This window comes from Sus scrofa, chromosome 12, assembly GCF_000003025.6.
Source record: "Sus scrofa isolate TJ Tabasco breed Duroc chromosome 12, Sscrofa11.1, whole genome shotgun sequence".
Lineage (NCBI taxonomy): Eukaryota > Metazoa > Chordata > Mammalia > Artiodactyla > Suidae > Sus > Sus scrofa.
In genome coordinates, this window is record NC_010454.4 from 53,627,893 (window position 1) to 53,647,578 (window position 19,686).

General features: G+C 50.6%; 1 protein-coding gene across 5 annotated transcripts in view; it reads left to right on the forward strand.

Moving 5' to 3' along the window:
* Positions 1–12,578, forward strand: part of NDEL1 (nudE nuclear distribution E homolog (A. nidulans)-like 1) — an 86,574-nt gene extending 73,996 nt beyond the window's left edge. For 2 of the 5 annotated variants that reach the window (XM_005657047.3, XM_021066087.1), the window contains 3 exons: positions 94–185; positions 5,103–5,254; positions 11,337–12,578. In XM_005657047.3, the coding sequence (XP_005657104.1) occupies positions 94–185; positions 5,103–5,254; positions 11,337–11,430 (338 nt within the window). In that variant the 3' untranslated portion in view covers positions 11,431–12,578. 5 annotated transcript variants of the gene reach the window in all.

A 19,686-nucleotide genomic window follows, 5' to 3' on the forward strand; every position in this document is an offset into this window, starting at 1 on the left:
AACTGACTTTTCGTGGAGTGTGTGCTGCTTTGTGATACCGAGCAAAACCTAGGCGACTGCAGTAGTGGTCACTCGCCTTCTGTCTTTCTGCAGCTATACCAAACGGTTTTGGCACCAGTCCGCTGACTCCTTCAGCGAGGATATCGGCGCTGAACATCGTGGGGGATCTCTTACGGAAAGTGGGGGTGAGCATTCCATTATTGATCACTAGGTGTTTGACTGTCTAGGTATTGAATTATTTCGTAATTGAACGTGAGGGAAAGAAAAAAGGATACCTTCCTGTGCTACAGGCTCAATCAGGCTGAGAAGCAAGGGCCTGCAGGGACCGGCTGAGCCTGGGCCAGATAAACACCTTCAGGGCTTGGCCTTGCTGGGGCCTCTGCAGAAGGCCCCGCATGCGCACGCGAGCCCCGAGTTCCCCTGGGCCTTCTTCGTGTCCCCTGGCTGTTTCGAAAACATCACGACTCCTCCGTCTTTTTCTCAAGTACTGCCACTGGGGCCCGCTGTGTGTCTCACACCGCCCTCCTCTCCTCCTTCGCTCTGCCTGCTGTCCCCCTGGTCATGCCCTGGGCCATTTCTCTGTGGGACTTTGGCTGGGCTTGTGCCGTGACTTTCTGCTCCGAGGCACGCCCGCCTTAGGGCTGCTTGGCCGCCTCAGCTTGAGTGCCGTCCCCTGGGCTCTGACCTTGCGTTCCAGAGCAGTTTGGCTTCTGGAATATTAAACCTGATTTTCTGCTTATTCAGTTTTTTACTCTGGACCGTACCTACTCTTGGGCCTTATCAGGAGTAGCACTCTGTTTTGATTTTTCCAGTCCTCTCTTGCGTTCGCTTTGTTGCTACTCATCCGCCATCCCTGGATCACTCACTCCGTCACTGTTGGACTCAGGGACTCTTTGCTGCGGAGGAGACCTGCAGCCTGGATCAGTCAGGCAGTTGGGCTTCTCCTTTCCTGCATGCAGACTGCTGGGAACAATGAGATAACTTTGTGGATTTTTTAAGCCACTATAAATTCAGCATTTCTGGCATAGGTCAGTTTCCTCCCTACTTCCCTCAGTGACTTTAATCTCTCTTTTCAGTAATCTGCCCCTGAAACTTCCCACGTTCCACTGCACCCTCACTCACTTTTTTGTGTGTGGGTCTTGGCAAAAAAAGGAGAAATTGCATTGTACTTTATATAAAGAAGAAATGAGAAGAGGATACATGGTCCTGTGTTTACCTTTTCTGGCTCATAAATTTTTTTTCTAACCGATTAGCTCCAAATCTGCATTTTAAAGTTACTATAAAAAGTAATGTGCACAAATTGTACAGTACATAATTTTCTCTCCTAACATAGTCTTTTTTTTTTTTTTTTTTTTTTTTGTCTTTTTGCCGTTTCTTGGGCTGCTCCCTCGGGCACATGGAGGTTCCCAGGCTAGGGGTTGAATCGGAGCTGTAGCCGCTGGTCTACACCACAGCCACAGCAACGCAGGATCTGAGCCGCGTCTGCAGCCTACATCATAGCTCACGGCAACACTGGGTCCTTAACCCACTGAGCAAGGCCAGGGATCAAACCCTCAACCTCATGGTTCCTAGTCAGATTCGTTAACCACTGAGCCACGACGGGGACTCCACATAGTCTTTTTTTTTTAACCTACTTGTCCTGAGAGTTGTGTTGTAATAGTTTAACCTATTTGTTGTAACATGTTACTTGAAATAATCTTGCTTTTCAGTATCTTAGCAACTTTAAGCAAAAAGATGAGGAATTTAATTCACACTTTCTAATTTTTTATTTCTTGTTCTTCTCGGTTATTTTTATAACTTTATGTAACATGCTTAAACCTATGTTTCTGAATTTATTAGATTGTATATCAGCTTCCTGTTGCGTGAGTGTCCCCTTGTTGTTTTTCTTTTGAGGGCCGTACCTTTGGCACATGGAAGTTCCTGGGCTGGGGGTCTAATGGGAGCTGCAGCTGCTGGCCTCCACCACAGCTCACGGCCTCGCCAGACCTTAACTCACTGAGCAAGGCCAGGGATCGAATCTGAGTCCTCATGGACACTAGTTGGGTTCATTACTACTGAGCCGTAACGGAAACTCCCTGTGTGTCCCTTTTTGAACACTCCATCGGTTGGTTCTGAAAATTCGTCAGCAGCACCTGCCCTCTGATGCCCGTGTCCACACTACGGCATGATTTGAGAGGAGCAGCTGGTCTCGGGGCCACTTCCCCTGTGCCACTCAACACGTGTTTCAGGAGTTTGGTTCCTTACCTGTTACTTACTCAAAATCATGTTAGGTTTTTCATACTAGATATTTGTACCATAGATGATTTGTATACCTTTTTCTTTGTTTCTCGTTTCCTTTTTTTTCTTGTGTAGAGAAGAAATATACACTTTGCTTATCTCACCTCTTCAGGCGTCTTATTCACACTGTTTGCTGAGGCTGCTGACGTGCTTCTAGGGCCGCTGCACTGCTGTCACCCTTGACTCTCCTTCATTATTCTCTTGGGTTCGTTCTGCCTGTACCTGGACCCCGTATTGTCATCTTTCTTTGTTCCCTGTTTGGCTTTAGTACCGTAAGTAATTTATTCAGGAATGATGCATGACGGTTGAACTTGGAGTCCTGGCATTGTTTGGTTTGTCTTTTAAGGTGTCATTAGAATTTTTGGTCTGCTGTTATCCACCAGCCCCTGCGTAACCGTATGAATATTGCTGTTTCTTTGCCCTACTTCCACCGACTTCACCTGGAAGCCCCATCCCCACTTCTGATCCTCTTGCACTGAGACTTCAAGGCTCTCTATTTAAACTTTATTTTTCTCTCTTAGTTTCTTTTATTACTGTCCTATTCTTATGCCCCTTTGTAGCTATTCTTTTGATCCTAGTGGTAAAAGTAGCACATTCCTGCCCATGGCTGATTTTGTCCCTCTGTGCTTTGGAGCTCACTCCTTCCAGCCTTCTCATCTTTATGTCTCCTGTATCTTCAGCCTTTTACTCTATATCTTAATATTTATATGCAATATTTATAACACTATGTTTTTTATACGTATGTACTTTATATGTAGTATTTATGTTATATATTACACAATTTTTTAATCTTAAAAATAAAAGGAGCTATACTTTCCTTTTACCCTAGGTCTCTCTTTAGCTGTCATTCTATTACTTTCTTCCCTTCATAGGCAGGCGTGCCTCCATTTCTTGTTAGCATTTTTGATGGCATGCACACTCCCGAGATACCCTAGTGTGGGCCCTGTTCCCTGCTCAGGCCGCTAAAATTGCTCATTGACGATCTCAGTGGTGTCAAATCCGATGAATGCTGCTTTGTCCTAATTTTACTTGAAACAGTTAACATGGACTTAAAAAAACAAATGCCTTCTTTCCCCTGCTCTTCTGATGCTGTGTCATGTCTGCCTCTTGCCTTTCTGCCCATTCCTCTTGGTCATCTTGTTGAGTCTTCATCGGCCCACACTTTCAGTATTGATTTTACTCAGAGTTCTTCCTTGATTTGTTGATCATCTTCTTCCTAACGGTGATTTCAGGAGTTCCCATCATGGCGCAGTGGTTAACAAATCCGACTAGGAACCATGAGGTTGCGGGTTCGATCCCTGGCCTTGCCCCGTGGGTTAAGGATCCAGCGTTGCCATGAGCTGTGGTGTAGGTTGCAGACGCGGCTCAGATCCTGAGTTGCTGTGGCTCTGGCGTAGGCCGGTGGCTACAGCTCCGATTCAACCCCTAGCCTGGGAACCTCCATATGCTGAGGGAGTGGCCCTAGAAAAGGCAAAAAGACAAAACCAAACCAAAACAAAACCAAAAGACCCCGTGATTTTATCTGCTACTTGGTGCAGGTATCATCTAAATGTTGATTTCCAGACCACCTGCTGTAGTGCCAGCCCTGGTGCTTCACTTGGTTGCCTCACTGACACCTCAGACACAACTTGGACCTATTATGTGATAGATTTCAGCAAATATCAGACAAATGATTGTCTTGAATATAGAAAATTAATGGCTCTCAGTTTTTTCTGTGTGTATATCTAATAAGACGCTGAAAACGACACTTATTCAGAGCTTATCCTACAAGGTCACTGCTTTTCTTTCATCTTTCATTGCTGTTTTACTAGGTGGTGGTACTTTTAAGAAAGGAGAAGAGAAGTTTCAGGCTGTTTTTGTTGGTTTCGTAACGGCTCTTATTGGAATTATGGGGGGAGGCTTCTCAGAGTGGAATATGTTATCTGCCGATTTAATTTGTCTGTATGTTCCCAGTCCCTTATTGTCATGGACAGTAGAATTGAGCTCTTTTTGCTTTTCTTTTCTTTCATTTTTCTTTCTGCTATGGATTATTCCCCCTCCCCCTTTTGTGTGTGGAGGGAGGGGTTTGATTTGGTAAAGTGTTTGCGGGAAAGGGGGAGTTGGCGATAATTGTGTGGGGTGGAAACTGAGGAGAGACTTCTGTTCTCTTCATGCCATCTGTTTGTAGACCCTGGCCCTGGCCAGGTGTTGTGGTGACAGATGCTAAGCAGGCACTCGATTTAGACGTAAATTAATTATGTAATTATAGACAAAGGGTATTAGACATTTTACAGTGTGCTTTCAGAAGCAGAAGAACATTTAACTTCATGTGAGGTGTTGTAACGGCACTTACCCATTCTGAGGCTGTGGAAACAACTAACAGGAAGCCCTAAAGAAAGAATTGGCTGCTTCAAAAAATTCTCAAGTGATGTTTTTGCAGTCTTTATATTGCTTGCTCCCCCACTGTCTACACAAGCACACACACCCTCCCAACTAGCCGGCTGACAAACGGTTCCCAGCTCTGAAAGGAACAGTGGATAGGGCCAAGAGACCCGGGGTCCATCTCTGTCTGCTGTGCCACAGTTTTCATAGTTGTCAGGTAAGGATAACATCTGCATCCTTCAGTCACAGAGAAATAAGCATTCTGAGTTCATTAAAAAAGGAGTCCACGTAAATATTGCCTCTGACTCTTAGAAAGGTGGTTGATATCATCAGGTTTAAAGAGCCACCATTATCAACCAAGAGAATAAGGTCTAAGTCTTGAAATAGAAATGGTTTGAAATGCAAATTTTTATGTGCAGCTCTTGTTTTGACAACCAAATCATTCCTCCTTCTTCTTCTTGTAGGCTTTAGAATCCAAATTAGCAGCTTGCAGGAATTTTGCAAAGGACCAAGCATCACGAAAATCCTATATTTCAGGGAATGTTAACTGTGGGGTGATGAATAGCAACGGCACGAAGTTCTCTCGATCAGGGCACACGTCTTTCTTTGACAAAGGGTAAGTCTTGGAAATTCTAAATGTCAATTTTTTGGGAAGCAGAGTTGCACATTTTTAAGTGAGCTTACTGAACTTTGAAAAAGATAAACTCGGAGTTCCTGTCGTGGCGCAGTGGTTAACGAATCCGACTAGGAACCATGAGGTTGCGGGTTCGATCCCTGCCCTTGCTCAGTGGGTTAAGGATCCAGCGTTGCCATGAGCTATGGTGTAGGTTGCAGACGCGGCTCGGATCCCGTGTTGCTGTGGCTCTGGCGTAGGCCGGTGGCTACAGCTCCGATTCGACCCCTAGCCTGGGAACCTCCATATGCCGCGGGAGCAGCCCAAGAAATAGCAAAAAAAAAAAAAAGACAAAAAAAAAAAGAAAGAAAAAGATAAACTCAGTTTTATAAACCCACCTGAGGTATTATCATTCAGATCTCAGGGGACGTGAAATCTGTTGCTGCCTTCTTATCCCCATGGAGTCTGTTGCCCTGGGAGCCCTGGCTCCGAAGCGTCTGTCGGGGAAGCAGGCTCTGGGGATTAACGAAGACTGTGACGCGGTCCTCGCGCTCAGGATGCTTGCAGGCCAGTAAGCTTCTTGGCAGATACTCGTTCGGAGTGGAAGCGAACATGATGGTGTACGTGCGAATTCCTCAGCAGACCTTCTGTCTGAAGGGTTTTGAAAACGATAAAAATGGCTCGATCAGGTACGGTTTAGGAGATACAAGTTTTATATAATGCGAGGATTTTTTTGGGGAATCGAGCATCTAAAAAAAATTGTTGTAAGATTAAAGCAGTCTTACGTCCTTAGTGCAAAAAATATTTCAGTTGCTACAGAGTATATAAAGTAGAAAGTAAGTATTTTCTGTTTTCACACTGTTTTTTTGCATCTGTACAGTGACTCCCGGGTGTGTAAAACCCTATTTTTGTGCATCTGCCACATGCTTTTAAAAACTTCGGAGGTATTTCCAGTTCTGCTCTGTAGCACGCCTGGTACGACTCACATTACCAGGCCCTTTCCGTGGCAGTGTGTATTGTTTGCCCTCAGCTACAAAAATAAGACAGAGCACTTCCTGGTTGCACTCGGGTACAGGTGTGCCTTCATCCAGGCAGCTGGCGAGGACCTGCGCTCTGGGGTGGCGACCCTGTGACTTAGGGAGCTGGCTGCTAGTGGAGCAGCAGCTGAGGCTCCGGCCATCCCGTGTCACTGCCTCTGCTTTGAGTCAGGCCGCTTGTCCTTGTTCTGCGAAAGCAACAGAGAAATTTTCACACTCTTAAAGGAGCTTGTGTCTTCTGCTTTCCTCAGTGATCGCGGCACATCTGTGGAGGACCTGATTCGATGCTCTAAAAACGCCTTTTGTTTTTCATCCTTTGGGAGTGGAGTGTTCTGGTGTCTCTCTCTCTCTCCCCTAAGAGAATTCTACTTTGAAGTATACATACTTCATTAAGGAGCACATTCTAAAAGAATATATATACAATAATGTATACATAGGGCTTTTTTAGTACACATTTCATTAAAAGAACCTTCTAAAATAGTGTATAAATCAGAACTTTGAAGAGTTGGGCTCCTCAGTGGTGTAAGAATAGAATTACTCTTCCTCAGGTTTGGGAGTTTGAGGCAGCCTTGAGGAGTGTCATTTTTGTACCATAATGGTAATTGGGATAAATAGGTTTTTACATTAGAGATGCCATTTCTCCCACACACGTGTACAGGGAAAGTTGAGGGGTAGTTTTCATGAGTGTCGGAAATAGTGCCTAATTGTTTTTTCCAGAAACTTAGAATTACCTCCAGTAGAGTAGTCATTAGTCTCTGTCTGGATTCACATTTCTTTCTTTCTTTCTTTTTTTTGGCTTTTTAGGGCTGTATGCCTGCCGCCATATGGAGGTTCCCACACTAGGGGTCAAATCGGAGCAGTAGCCACTGGCCTGTGCCACAGGCACAGCAAGGCCAGATCTGAGCCGCTTCTTCGACCTACATCACGGCTCTCGGCAACGCCTGATCCTTAACCCACTGAGTGAGGCCAGAGATCAAACCTGCGTCCTCATGGACACTAGTCAAATTCGTTTCTGCTGCACCACCACGGGAACTCCCTGGAATCACATTTCTTGATAGGCCTTGGGCATTTTATGATGTGAATACAGGGAAACCATAATTGGATTGGTTGGGCAGATGCTTTTGCAAAAAAAAAAAAAAGTCCTTGAAGGTGTCATGATGAAGGAGGCATGCTCAGTCCAGGTTCACTGCTCTGCTTCCTTAGAGGCTGGCTTCCACCTGGCCTCTGGTGCAGAGCCTGAAATGAGGAGGGCGCCCTGGGCACGGGAGCCCCCGAGGAGCATCCCAGGTGTAGGTATAGGCTTTATGTCCCAAGCTGAATCTGGAGAGAGGCTTCTTGATAGAAATAGTTACAGATGATTATTGAGTTTAGGTTTAAATAGGACATTTTTTTTTTTTATGGCCACTCCCACAGCATGTGAAAGTTCCCAGGCCAGAGATCGAAGCCTAGCCACAGCTGCGGCCCATGCCCCAGCTGCGGTAACACTGGATCCCCAACCCACTGCGCTGGGCCAGGGATTGAACCTGTACCTCTGCAGCAACCTGAGCCACTGCAGTCGGATTCTTAACCCACCATGCCACAGCAGGAACTCCTCAATAGTACAAATTTTTAATTGTACTGTAAGAATTAAATGTTTTTGTGAGCTGGCCTTTTCTCAGGTGTTTAGGTTATATGGTAACCGGATTGTATAGACCCACTTAAACACTAACCTGTTATTGCTGGAGTTGCATTCTCTGGTGGCTGTATTCCTGAGGATAACTCTTTTCTGGGTTTTGCTGTGATCTTATTTCCTGCTGCTTTGCTGTGATTCTGGTTTCCTTCTGGCCTGCCTGGCTTTTTACCTCTGGCCTTTCTTCCTGCTGACTTGGTGACTAGATAAAAACCACGATGGTGCATACCTGCTACAAAAGGAAGGGGGAAGTACTCCAGCTCCCAGCTCCATTATTAAAGCTGGCTGGTTAAAAGAAAAAAGAGGCTCCTGCAGGGTCTGAAGCACTGAAGTTACCATAGTTTGCTAGTGCTCCTGGAAACCTGCAGGAGTGTTGTCTGGAGAGTTTATTCAAGTCGGTTTACGTGCACCTGCACGCAGGTGGCTGTACGTACACTGCACCCTCCTGCCTCCCTCGGAATCTCAGCACGTGAACACACAACCTTGTTGTATATTGTTTTTGGGGTTTGAAAATATTTTGTAGGTTCTGGTTATCTGAGGACTTAACTCAGAATCAGGATTTTATCTAGCCTGTGACCACGTCATCCGTTCCTAGAATGTGGGTTCCTGGGCCTGCTTCCCAGCTGTTGCTCTGTCTCCTCCAGCCACTGCTGGCCCTTGGTATCCGTCATCCAGGGGGATACCAGTCCATGGAGAGTTCAGTCACTTGAGTTTACTCCCAGAAACGCTGTCTCGCCGTAGCTTTTGTTTAGTTTCTTAGGCATCACTTGCCCTAATTTCGTAAGCCAGTCTGACTTCTTCGGGGCTGTGTGTAGGTGAGCATCGACTAATTCTAGGGCATGGTGTGAAATTAGTATTTACTGTTTAATATTTTTTTCCTTTTTTTTATTAGGCAAGAAAAAGTCATATTTCCCACGTTGTTCATGGGTAACTGAATTTGTTTGCTGTGCCCTTTCATTCTTAATCATGGTGTGTGGTGGGAGACCCATTAACAAACTGGTTTTACTAAGTGCATGGGGCTGACTCTGCTTGAGCCGACTTACAGCCCATGAGTGAGCTTTCACGTTCCTGTGTGATTGGACTGTATACCAGCTGTGCAAAACAAAAGCAGGCTCATTGTCCGGGGGCGGTGGTGAAGGGCAGGCCTGATGGTCCTCCTGACGCAGGGAGAGCGCTGTCGAGAAGATGCCCGCAGTCGGGGGGCGGGGGTCACTGCCGGGCCCTGGGACCGCCTTTGACTGCCTCCGGGGGCCTGGAGTTCTTGTTCAGTGTCTTCTAACGAGATTGGAGTCTCGCTGTGGGGGCCTCTCTCCTCTGCTCTCATGCTCGTGTCCCCACAGGACATTGGGTGGTAGGTGGGGACCTGGGTATAAGAGCTGCCTGACATTGGAGGAACAGACGCTTGAGTTTGCAGAGCCTGGGCTGAGGCCCGGAGCTGCGCTGAGCTTCCGTGTTTCCCTCTAACTGGGGAGGCTGGGGTCCGGAGTGTCTGTCCGCTCTCCTGAATTCGCTCTGGCCCACTCTCCGGTTCTTGACTGCCCTCTCCAGGGTTCCTGGCCTTGCCTCTTTGACAGCCTTAGTCCCCGTGCTTTAGTGTGTTGTGTTGATGCTTCTCCTGACCAGTTTCTGAACACGCATTGGCTCTTTCTCCCTTGTCCCTGCTGTTGCCGTTTATAACTGACTTTAGTTCCTTGTCTTAGCTGGCTAGACGAGGAACTAGATTTTGGTAGTAGGATCATGGAATTTCACGGCTTCTGGAACCTTTTTTTCCGTAGATGATTCCCAGATCTGCATCTATCCCTGCCCGTTCTTTTTCCGTTTGCTCCCGTGTTGTCCACTGGGACTGTCCCTTCGGTGCTTTTGCTGCTCCCTGAAACATCAGATGTGGTGAGCCTGGAGAGGTTTCTTCTGGAAACCTTTTCCTCATCGTGCAGCTCTGAGGGAGGGTGATTGAAAGTTTGGCATGTGTCGAAGCTCAAGCAGCAGACTCCCCAGCCCAGAGAGCAAAGGACCACCCGTGCGGGTCCCTGAGGGGGGAGAACGTACGGAGGGCAGAGATGGCCCTTGTCAGGGCCCCTCGTTGCTCTTGGCCTGTGTGGGCAGCTTCAGCTCCCCCTCAAGGTCTGTACTCAGCTTGGTTTCTTGAGCTGTTCATGTTGTTTCTCCAAAGTAGTCAAGGGTCATGTGTCCAGTCTCCTCGCAGGCCTCTCCTCCACGGACTCCCTTCACCTCCTCTATCAAACAGCCGTCCTGGGGGGAATATGTGTCTGCAGGCTTTTTGGTGGTTTTGTTTTAAGAGAACCTCTCTCCACGAGTCCGTACTCAACTCCCTGGGCCCCTCCAGTGAGTGGGCCCATGGAGACAGTGGGGGGGGCATGTGTGGGGCAGTGTTGGCTGCATCTCTCAAGTTGTGAGTGGGACGCATTTTCCTAGTGAGTTTGTCAGTGAGGAAGGGCAGAGGTGGCTTCCCGAGAGAGGCTCCAGGCCTTGCACTCACCCCTTGCTGCTTCCCGTGGCTGTGCTGCAGGGTGGCTGGGGCTGGGGTGGTGGCTCCGCCCGGGTGCTGGGTCCTGGCTGCAGGTGCTTGTGCTGGGTGGGGCTGGGGTCTCACCACTTTGCTGGGAAGACTACCCATCTGGCTTTGCTTGCTTACAATTTTAAAGAGTTATTTTTCTCCCCCGTATTAAGATATTCACATGCATTGGAGAGGATTTGGAAAACAATTTTAAAAAGCATAAAGTAGTGAATAAAATTTTTCTGCAACTCCGAGGGAAGAAAAGTAACCATTGTTAAATTTTCCTTCTGTGATATACATGAAAATGTGTGTGTGTGCCCCCATACGTTCTAGATTTTGCTACGTAGATAGTAACGTCTAGCTGCATAAGGGCTCTAGTGCAGAATACGTACTCCTTCCTTTTTTCCTTCATAACGTTGAGCACCATCCAGTTTGGTAACCTGCCGCTTTTCCCACCTCGCATGCATCACATGCGGAGTATTTCCATGCTGTTAGGAACTCTGTGGGATGCGTTTTTAAAGGCCTGTCACATTTCCTTGTTCGGTGGTACCCTTACTTCGCTCATTCCCTGCGGCAGCCCTTCAGACCGGCTCTTCCCGGAAACGGATCAGGGCCGGCCGCCAGGGCCGGTGCGAGGAGGGAGCACGTGGTCCCGTCGCCCCGGGACCACGGAGCGGTCGGGTCTCTGACCGGCCGGTGCTGTGCAGGCAGCCGCTCTCCCTTGGCCGGCAGGATCCCACTGTGGGCAGGGCACAGGGATAGTCGCAGAGAGCAAATGAATTTCGCTGTGTGTCGAGTGATTTTAAATGACAGTCTCTCTTCTTTCTCTTCCCCTTCCCTTCTCTGCTCTGGTCACCCCCGCAGGGCAGTAAACGGCTTTGACCCAGCTCCTCCTCCTCCTGGTCTGGGCTCCTCGCGCCCGTCGTCGGCACCGGGTATGCTGCCTCTCAGTGTGTGAGTGCCCGGCCTCCGGGTGGGGGCCCCTGCCCTCCTCCAGCAACCCAGGACACCCACGCCTCGCCCCTCGGTGCCTGGGCCCAGCGCGCGCCCCGCCGTCTGCCTCCGCACGGCCGGCGGAGGGCAGGCTGCATGCAGGGGCGGCTGCTGGGCCCCGCCAGCCCCAGGACTCTGCGCGATCTCAATACTGGCTCTTTTCTCTTCTCGCCGTAGTGCCGTTGGTTTCACATGATTGCACTTTTGTGGGTCACAAGGTGATACATGCGTGTATTACTTGGTCACTGGATGCAGAAGTACCCATTCGTCACACCTGCCTCATAGCTCCCACCCTGCTCTACCGATAGGATTTAGTTGTGTTTAGGACATTGCAGATCTTCTAGAAGTTCTCCCCCAAATCAGGTCGACATGCGCCCTCCTCCTGAGCTCCCAGGAGCGTCTCCAGTGCTCACGATCACGTGCCCCCCACTCCCCCCCCCCCGTTGGGGCCTGTTGCTGGCAAAGAGTCAGGAAGGTCACTGAGTTAGGGAACATTTTCTGCACCTTCTGCTTTTACGTTAGCAGTTATCATTCCATAGCTTGCCTCCCAGAGCAGCGAAACGCCTGTCTGAGCCCCAGATGGCAGGAGGTTCCGGGGCCTGGGCGCACGCAGGGCGGTGCCCCCGCCATCTCCTCCTCCTCCACGTGCCTCAGACTCCGGGTAGGGGTGGCGGCAGCCTCCTCGCCAGCCCTCTGGTCCTTTGGTTAAATGACATCTTCAGAGCATTTTTGTTTTGTCTTCTAAGGGCCCCTCCCGTTGTGTTAGGAAGGGTTGAGTGGCCTGATGCCGGGGGCTGGCCGGTGCCAGCTTCTGGGGGGGCAGACTGACCGGAAGTGGTTGTCCCTGTGCGTCCTTTGATTACTCTCATGCTGCATTTACTGTTTACATTTGTTTTCTTGTACATAGGTTTGTAAACATTATTGCCTAAGATATTTGTATATAACTTGGGCTTTGTAGCTTTTATTTATTCAGAACTCATATGGCATGTTAATGACTCACGATGGTGTCCGACTCTGGGCAGCTGTATAGGATCATCATGTGGTGAAAAAGAAGTACTTCCCTCCAAAAAATCTTTTAATGTGGAAACAATAAATTTCACAGAAAAAAAAGTATCGAAGTTGCTTTATTGGGTTTCTGCCATCCTGTGAGAGAAGAGCTGCAGTTGCAGAGCGGGTTCAAATGTCACTTCTGCCCCGATGTGGGACATGCGAATAGACAGCAGCTGCAGACCAGGACAGAGAAAGGTGAGGCGGCCTTAGATGTCTAGGGCACCGAGCAGGCCTTCTCCTGCTGATTCTTTTCTCATTTAATTTATTTACCTTTTTAAATTGAAGTCGAGTTGACACACAGTATTACCTGAGTTACAGGTGTACAGTGTCGTGATCCTAAGAGCTTAAAGGCTACAGCCCGTTAGCAGTTACTGCGGAGCACTGCTGTGCCCCCTGTGCTGGGTAGTACGTCCTTACGGCTTATTGATTCCTCACGCGGATTCTTGCTGCTGGTTTCTGCTCTTCGCTGTGATTTCCGGGAGCAGCCTGAGAATGGCCCTGGCCCCGTCCCGAATTTGAGAGGAAGGACCTGGACTTAGGAAGCTGACTTAGGGGCAGCTTCCTAAGTCACAGCGTCACTGCCATGGATCCAGGAGCTGGTCCTCCGGCTGGGCTGCCCTTTGGGACGCATGCCGGTGCTCCGGGATTGGAGGTTGCTTGGATCTGGGCTTCTCTCTGCATCCTCAGGTTGACGTTAGCCTGGAAAAAAGATGCCAGATGTTTGGTAGCAAGACACAGGGGGCCTGGGCTTGAGGAACACACAAACCGGGTCTGGACGAACGTGCCGGATTCTGAGCACTGCTTATGTGTAGCAGCAGAGACAGAACCGCTCGTGGTTTTAAAATTATGTGTAAACGAAAAGTGCGCCTAATTCCTAAGTGAATGAGAAACACTAAGATACATTAAAAAGTTTTCCTTCTGTCTGTCAATACACAGGCAGGAATATCTTCTCTTGGTTGTTCCTGGAGATTTTGTTATAAGCTGACTCATGAGAGATGCTTGCCCTGGTGTGTGCACTGTGCCCAGTTGTGCCGTCCGAGCAGTTGAAAAGAAAACAAGCCTCTTGGTGATGGGCAGCCTCCCAGCTTCCTTCCCACCATCAGTGGAAGGATTGGATTAGATCAGAGGTTTCAGCACCGAGCAGCCCTCTCTGTTTACGCAGGAACCCCAAGTCTGACACACAGCAGAGCCGCCCTAGTTAAAGGAAGCCTGGGTCCTGGAGCGTGGCCACTCGTTGCCGGTGATTTCTGAGTTCCTTTCCAGCTGCATTGGGCTCAGCTCACCAGACGAGCCTGTCAGTTACTCAGTCCGTTGATGGCTGGGACGGCGGGGCCCTGGCTGTAGGAGTCCACGTGTCATGCACTGGATGTCACCACTGCTGTGGGTCAGGAGAGCAGGGGCCAGGTCTGGAAGCACAGCAGTGTACAGCGGGGCTTATTTCTGGCCCCTTCGCGAGGGGACTCCCACATGGTTTTGGTTAACCACAGCTACGGCAGCCCTTGGCCCATGACCCCTGGGGAGGCTGCTCCCCAGGCCTCATTCAGCTTTCTCTGTGGACTCCAGAGCTTCCTCCACTTTCTGACACATGTTGGGAGTATGTCCCAGTAAACCCGTTTATTCTAAGTCGAAAATATCTCCAATCGAAAGGGCGCTGAACACCACCTCCTGAGCGTCACGGCTTGGCCTCGCCCACCCTCAACGTGCTCAGAACTCACCCAGCCTGCACTCGGCAGAACATCTAACCCACAGCCTGCTTGGTGATGACGTGTTGGGAGTTCCTGTTGTGGCTCAGTGGAAACTAATACAACTAGTGTCCATGAGGCTGTGGGCTCGATCCCTGGCCTCGCTTAGTGGTTGGGGATCCGGCGTTGCCGTGAGCGGTGGTGTAGGTTGCAGAGATGGTTTGATTCCGGGGTTGCTGTGGTGTAGGCCGGTGGCTATAGCTCCGATTGACCCCTAGCCTGGGAACTTCCATATGCTGCAGGTGCAGCCCTAAAAGCCAAAAAAAAAAAAAAAAAAGTGTTGCTTATCTCATGCAGTGGATTGAATACTGTACTGGAAGTGAAAAACTGAGTGGCCGTCTGGGTGCAGAGTGGCTGTAAGTGTATCGTGTTGACCCTCGTGATCACGTGGGCAGCGGGGAGCTGCCCTGCCCAGCGTGGTGAGGGGGCACCGCACCGCGTGTTGCCAGCCTGGGAAAAGATGGGAGTTTAAATCCAAAGTATGGTTTCTCTTGCCTGTGTCTCACTTTCATAACATGGTAAAGTAAAAAGTTCTTGAGTCGGACCCTTGTAAGGGGGTGACCAGCTGTGCTACTTTGAACTTGCTCACACACAGCACTGGCTGCACACTGTTGGCCTGCCTCGCTAAAGAGCCTGTCCGCCGCTTGGCCTTGGCGGGTTCTCTTCCCAGGGCTGCCCGATGGCCGGAGGTGCACGGCTCTCACGGAAACCTTCCGAAACAAGCCGTCCTCTGAGCTGGGTCCGCGTGCAGGTCTCCCCTGCGTGGGCAGGACAACTTTTCTCCCCTTCCAGGTGGCGAAGGACAACTTTTTGCACCCAGATGTTTTCCTTCCCTTGCCCTGAGCCGTCTCTCTGCATAAGGATAGGAGCCAGTGTCCCGCTTTTTCCGATGAGTGGGTCAGAATCTATGCCACGAACTGTGCGGAACCAGAAGCTACAGCTGGGACGTTGGGCCACAAGCGAGGCACCTGAGAACTGGATGAAGTGACCAGGGAGCGGGGTGAGCCGGTTTTGCCTCTGTTTACCGAAGGGCAGGTGGGCCCAGGGTTTAGGTGGCCGGCCTGAGCTCACACAGCTGGTTTACAGAAAAGCCAGGTCTGGAAAGGAGCTCAGTGTCTTTTCCTGCGGTGCTCGTGCCTTGCCAGACGGAGGCCTTGCTCTGCCTCGTGCCTCAGGAGGTGAGCTGCTGCTGAATGCTTAGAAATGATTCGTGTGGGGGCCGCCCAGCCTTTGCAGCAGGAGACATTTGGCTCATCCACCCGCTGCCTCCCCCAGTCCTGTGCCTGCCTGTCCCTGTGTTGACTCTGTTCCTCTCAGAAGCCGTCCTGGAGACGCCTTAGCATCTCCTGAGAGCCAGGGTGGAGGCTGGCACCTCTGGGGAAGGGGATGTGACCTGGGGTGGAGCAGTGGCTTTAGGGAGCACCCTGGAGCCAGATCCCTCCTGCCTGGCTAAGCCCGAGAAGAGGCAGCCTGGCCGCCGATGAGGGGAGGGTCCAAGCCACGCGTTGTTTGCGCTGTCTGCCTGGGAGATGCTGAGACAGGCCTTTTCTACATTCTGACTTTAACTTGATGGGTGGTTCTTCTCTCTCTGTTTGCCCCAGGGGTTGAAACCAGTTGAGAACCCTAGCTTGCCTTTAAAATATAGATGTGTTACTTGATTCTCAGCTAAAAATGGGGACGGGGTGGGAGGCCTCTTTGTAAATTATCTTCCTACGACTTAAGAGCATCTAATCTTAAACACTGGTCCCAGGACTGTTGAAAGGATGGCACACGGGCCTACAGTAGCCCTGTTTCGATCTTAAGGAAAAACTCTGGTAAAGACTAAGGTAGTGGACTCCTCGTAGAAGATACTGCTGTGAAGAGGCACATGTGAAAGCGGAACAAAGCTGACAGGGCCGGCGCTGCGGGGCCACGGGGTTATGGTCGGGAGTCATGCTTTGTCCTGCTGTCTGTCTGCACCTGCAGGAGTTAGTTTCCTGTCAGCTCTGAGGTCCTCCCCAAGGGAAACTGAACAGAAATGTCACTTGTTGGCCTGTGGGGAGGGGGTTTCTAATCAGAGATCAAGTTTGCTGCCTCCATTAAATTAGGGAGATCCTGCCTGGATCCTGAGGTGCAGGTGGGCCTGGGATGAGGGTGCTGGGCTGGCAGGACTGGCCAGTAGGTTTCTGGCATCTGCGTGGATAGACAGACAGTGGTGTCTGCGAGGCTCAGAGCCCTGTCAGTAGACGGAGCTATGAAACACTGTTTCAAAAACTGTCCGTTTTAACTGGAAACCACCCCACCTCCACCCCCACGCATGCCCCTGCCCCCTAGAATTTCGGGGACTAGGTACACTTTTACATGGGACTCTGAATTATCCTGAGAGTCTGGACTCTAACAGTGTGCTAAGCTGTAACGGCTCTTCCTCCACGGTAAGAACAAACAGCAGCCGTCTCGAGCACTAATGGGAGGGAAGGGAAGGCTTAGGCTGACTTCGCAGCTGAAGAGGCGCCCACAGAGCCATTGACTTGTAAGCGGGCACGGGTGCTCAGCCACAGGAGTGGAAACGATCAGTGGAAAAGAGGAGCCTGGCATTGCAGCTTCGTGAGAAAAACAGAAGCCAAATGAAAAGATGCACATTGTTTACCATTCGTGAGTTCTAGATTTTCCTGTGAAGTTGCTGAAGTTTTTAAAGAAATCCACAGTAACGAGGCCAGTTTTCTTTCATTGCCCCAGTTGGCCTGAAGACCTGTGCTGAGTGAGTAGTTCCGAGCTTTGAGCACAAGGCAGGGGCTCCCTAACCTGCCGGATGACCAGGCTGAGTCATACCCGAGGAGATTTTATTTTTTAGTTATAGTTGATTCAAAATTTGAACTTGGGGGAATTTTAAAATGCAGATTCCCTGGTTCTTCCTACCCCAGCACTGGCCCAGTGAGGACTGTATTTCATGGGATCTCAAACACCAGCAATTCCAAGACATCTTTATTTTGCAAACCAGTAAGAAAAACGTGCCAGTCAGAACTCTGAGAATGCCTGTCATTTAGACTTTGTTGAAGGGCTCTTCTTTATACCAGTTTTGGTCACAAGTCACATACAGAAAGGAAGATGTGAGCCGTCCTCCCAGAACTCTGCCGTGTGATTCTGACGTGCTGAACCGCACTTTGACCCCGAGGTGTCCTCGTCCACGTTTTCCCAAGCAGTGCTGTTTTTCTCTGTGCCGTGGTGAGCCCCGGTGACACAGTGCTTTTGCAGAGGGTATTCTGCTGCAGGCTCGAGAATGTTCTTCGGAGATGCTGATACCCATATTCTACCGGATCTGATGCTGGGCTTTATGGACCCTACCAGGAGTCGGGCAGTGACAGCTGCCACTTCCTGACTGTGAGACACGTGCGTTCACCCGGGTGAGAACAGGAGCCTCTGAGCATCTGTGCAGTCTGGTCCTTGGAGGCGGTGCTCGCTTGGATGTCTCAGTCAGACCCCGGGTTAATCGTCTGTGTCCTGTTGTATCTTGAATGAGGCTTCGCGACGTCCAGTCAGCGGAGATGAAGTCCATCAATGGGCTGCTTTGGGAAGATGAGCAGACCTCACGCCTGTGAAGCAGCAAACCCGAACCTCTGGTCTCAGTAGGGGTTGAAGGATGTGTTCACGCCTCCTGCACACAGTGTGTAGGCGCTGTCATTAGTTAACATTGTTTTTTGAAATTGGCGGCATTGTGTCTGTGGACCCTTACTGATAATTTCATGTTGGAGTTCTGACAAGAACTATATGAGATGCTTTGCATGATTTTCTAAATCCCCTAATGACAGGTGGCTACCCCAGGAAGCGCACAGGGCGTAGCATTCTAACAGGCGCTCAGACCTGGGGAGCGCTCGTGGTGTAGACACTGTTCCTCCCAGAAGCTGGGAAGCCTTTGAGCACGGCACCTCCCCTCCGGTCTCAGCCACAGGCTTGACTGGGACGCGCCTGAACTAGGGTAGAGGGGCCACCCCTTCCATTTCGAAAAAGCCTAACCTATGGCTTGTGGTGGTTTACTTTTTTTTTTAGGGGGCAGGGCAGGCAGTGGCAGGGGTGGTTCTGAGTCTGATCTTGACAGATGTGTCTGTTGTCTTAGCCATGCTGGCTTCTGGAGGAGGGAGCCGGGGGTCAGTGGCCCCCCAGAGCTGGTTGTAGGACTCTGCTCTTCCAGCTCAGTTCATTGCAGGGTTTCCAGGGATGGGGAAAATCGGGGATGACAAGGAGATGTGCTAGAGCACTAGGCTCTGAGGTCAGCACCTGATGACAGTCAGGCTCAGAAAAGTAACTTAAAAGAACTTCCTGGAATGTCTGCCTTAAAAAGAGCAGCACCTGTGATGCGGCAAGAGCAGACGGCACTTAGAGCGTAGGTGAGTCAGAACCCCGGCAGAGCGCATCTAACTCCGTCTTCACAGAAAGCTGAAGGTGGCCCACGCCTGCCCGAACCCTTCCCCACGCCTGACCACACCCTGCAGGTGGGGGCCCCCCGGGTGCCTTGTCTTGGACACTCTGAGCCCAGTTCCCGTCGGCTGTCTTCCTTGGGCTGTAAATGCCCAGCGAAGGTTTCACGACCTGCTTCAGACCAGGAAGCGGTGGTTTGTTTAGTGAAGAAAGGTCTCTTCGAATTAGCATCTTTGTGGAATCTGCTCACATAGATTATATGTTTCTTCTAATAGGCTGTGTAGCTGGGAACCATTGTGACATTAACTCCAGTTACACCAGCCAGCAGGGGAGGCTTCTTTGTGAGAACAACAAGCCTCTAAATCCCACAATCCCCTGGATTAAGGTAGTGAAGGCAAGGGTGAGGCCGCACCTGAGACACGGTAAGTGCGAGTCACCCTCTTCTCCCGTGGTCGTGGCACAGGGCGAAGGGAGCATCTTTGCCCGTTTCTCACACCCCACACCTGCCGAGCCGCCTGGGCCTGAACCCGAGCCCGCCGGAGCCGCTCCTCACGACGGTGTCCCCTCGTGCCTCCCGCCACCCATCCTCACCGGCCCAGCTGCCCGGGGCGCTCGTCACGGAATCCTCCCCCGAGCGGGCTCGTCGGGCATCCTGCTGGAGCCTGGGGCCGCAACTCCGTGGCCCCTTTAGCCTGCTCCCGTGGTGGGCTTCACTGGTTGGTGATGGACACCCTCCTCCGGGCGTCCTCCTGCAGCCCCAGGTCGCGTCCTTGGCCCGGAGCAGCGGGTCCCCAGCGCCAGCAGCCCTTTCCTCCCTGACCATCCACGCGCCAAGGCCGCTGGTGAGCAGAGCGTCTGTAGCCAAGTCGGCCTGGGTTCGCCTGTCCCCTGACAGGCTGCGCCCCGGGAGCGAGCGCGGTGCCCTCGGGAAGAGCCGGCCCGGCTGTCAGCGTTTTAAGTCTGTGCGGCGTCCAGCCGCTGACGGGAGGGACCACAGGCGGGAAATCAAGAACAGAAGGTGAGAAAACAATTGCACG